This window comes from Sinocyclocheilus rhinocerous, unplaced genomic scaffold (genome assembly GCF_001515625.1).
Source record: "Sinocyclocheilus rhinocerous isolate Xijiao unplaced genomic scaffold, SAMN03320098_v1.1 scaffold980, whole genome shotgun sequence".
In the NCBI taxonomy this organism is placed as follows: Eukaryota; Metazoa; Chordata; class Actinopteri; order Cypriniformes; family Cyprinidae; genus Sinocyclocheilus; species Sinocyclocheilus rhinocerous.
Genome location: NW_015635053.1, coordinates 242,440 through 244,827, shown reverse-complemented (window position 1 = coordinate 244,827; position 2,388 = coordinate 242,440). Strand labels below are relative to the sequence as shown.

Sequence of the window (2,388 nt, the reverse complement as noted above, 5' to 3'; positions counted from 1 at the left end):
GAAAATAGAGACTGGAGGTGGAAATAAAGGGAAAGTGTGGAAACTATTGTGTTTTGTGGATGAGGTTCAAAGGCTAGTATGATGTCTCAAAGCTATTGTTTATGGCACTGAAGAATTGTATGGAATAATTCGATTTTTTTGTTTAGCTTAATTAAATTTTCAATGGTTTTGTTTTGTTCTCTGTTGTTTTGTTTTGCTTTGTTTTTTGTTTTGCTGTTTTTTATTTTGCTTTGCTTTGCTGTTTGTTTTCTTTTTCTCTTTGTTGTTTTGTGTTTTGCTTTTGTTTGTTTTTATTGTTTTACTTTTTGCTTTGTTTCTTTGCTGTTTTTTGTTTTATTTTGTTTTGCTTAGCTTTGTTTTGTGATTAGTTTTTTGCTTTGTTTTTTGCTTTTCTTTGTTTTGTATTGCTTTGATTTTTTGTTTTGTTTTGCTTTTGCTTTTTTGATGTACATAAAAAAAAAATATTTCACCCAAAAATGAAAATTTGCTGAAAATGTCCACAAAAAAACACTATCGTCAAAGATGATTGACAATTGATATAGCATACAGTTTGGATTGGCGGCGGTATGGTTCTGTTCTGTATATCCATGCAGCCTAGAATAGATAGAACGATAGATAGATAGATAGATAGATAGATAGCACATATTAAAGCACACATTAATGCACACATTAAAGCAGGCAGAAGCTAGTTTTGTGTCTTTTACTTAAACCCAGTGATAGATAGAGCCAAAACTTAACAGATGGTTCTTCTGGAGAAGAAACACTGCTCTGATGTTCTGTGGTGTGCTGATTTATCTCAGCGTGCGTTACTTCTGTTCATCTCCACTGCTCGTGTTGGAATGTCACCACAACGCATCTCACAAAGCAGGACCCTGAAACAAAACTTCCATGTTTGGTGGCTTGTGTCGAGATAAAACAGTTGCTTCTTTTTCCTTTCACCGGAGTGGTTCTCATCGTATGCTGATGTTTATGGAAGCCTGTTTCCACCACTAAATAAAAAAGGTGATTGTGACTTTTTATCTCACAATTTAGATTTTTATGGCACAGTTTTGAGTTTATATCTCACAATTCTGACTTTTTTTCTTGGAGTTGCACAGAAAAATCTGAATTCTGAGATATAAACTGTCTGTCTGTCTGTCTGTCTGTCTGTCTGTCTGTCTGTCTGTCTGTCTGTCAGTCAGTCAGTCATTTATTTTTGGTGGAAACAGGCTTCCATAAGTTTTAGTGTGCTATATTGTATTTTTCTTTTTAGACAAAAATGACAAAAATAATTTGTATCATGTTGTCTTGTGTTTAATATTAATTTTATATTATTTATGGAATAACAGAGTTTCCAAATAGGAAAGAAATCATCTGTCTAGCACATTTACACAGAAAAAAAAAAGGACTTTAACTTTAGTGCCTTAGGTTCTTTTCTTTTTACACTTTTTATCAAATTTTACACTGAAATAGTCACTGACTGTTTATCTTCACACAAACTCTTCCCACAGCTGCGCACCGATGCTGAGAAGCGCTCGCTGGTTGAAAGTGGCCTTTCCTGGTACAGCGAGGAGGGGAAGGCACAATGCCGGAATGAGGGAGGATACGACACAGGCAGCCTTAAGGCGGAGTCGTCCAGCAAATGGAAAAAAAGCCGATCTCAGGATGACACGGGAGTCAAGGGTGAGCTGAGGAAACCGCAGACGCTTGGCCACCCGCCCAGCGGACTGAAGAAGAGCCGTAACCCTCCTGTAGGCGTGACCTCCCCCATCACGCACACCTCACAGAGCATGCTCAAAGTGCCAGGAGGTTAGTGATGCCACACACACACACATACATCTAATGGTATGGAAACACACCCTGAAACATGCAACACATGTCGTTAATCTCCCATGACGTTCCAGTCTCCAAATCCTGCCAACACAGGCATAAATGATCTAATGAACAAATATGACCCAAATGTACTGTCTCAAAGGTAACTTTTATTGCTCAGAGGTTGCTCATTCATAGCTCAGGAGAATAAACTGAGTTCTCAGTTATTTTTTTTATTTAAAAGGATAGTTCACCCAAAAATAAAAATTAGCTGTTTATTTTCTCACCCTCAGGCCAAGATGTAGGTCACTTTTTTTTCTTCAGTTGAACAGATTTTTTTTGCTGAAATTGTGGTTGTTGGTGATTTGTAAAATGCAAGTCAATGGTTACCGTCACTGTCAGAGTAAAAAAAAAGCATATCAGGCAACACAAAATTAACACCTGTGGCTCCTGATGATATATTGAGATCTTATGAAGCAAAACGATTGGTCTGTGCAAGAAACTGAACATTATTTACTACATCATTACCTGTAATCCATAGCCTATATATAAGCTATATGTATTATATTTAAAATATATGTAAATTTAGGTAAACTG

General features: G+C 36.6%; 1 protein-coding gene across 1 annotated transcript in view; it reads left to right on the top strand.

Moving 5' to 3' along the window:
* The first annotated feature begins 740 nt into the window (after positions 1-740).
* Positions 741-2,388, top strand: part of LOC107746511 (neuron navigator 1-like) — a 39,919-nt gene continuing 38,271 nt past the window's right edge. Inside the window, exons 1-2 of the mRNA XM_016560752.1 lie at positions 741-801; positions 1,453-1,788. Coding sequence (XP_016416238.1) covers positions 741-801; positions 1,453-1,788 — 397 coding nt within the window. The remainder of the gene's footprint in view (positions 802-1,452; positions 1,789-2,388) is intronic.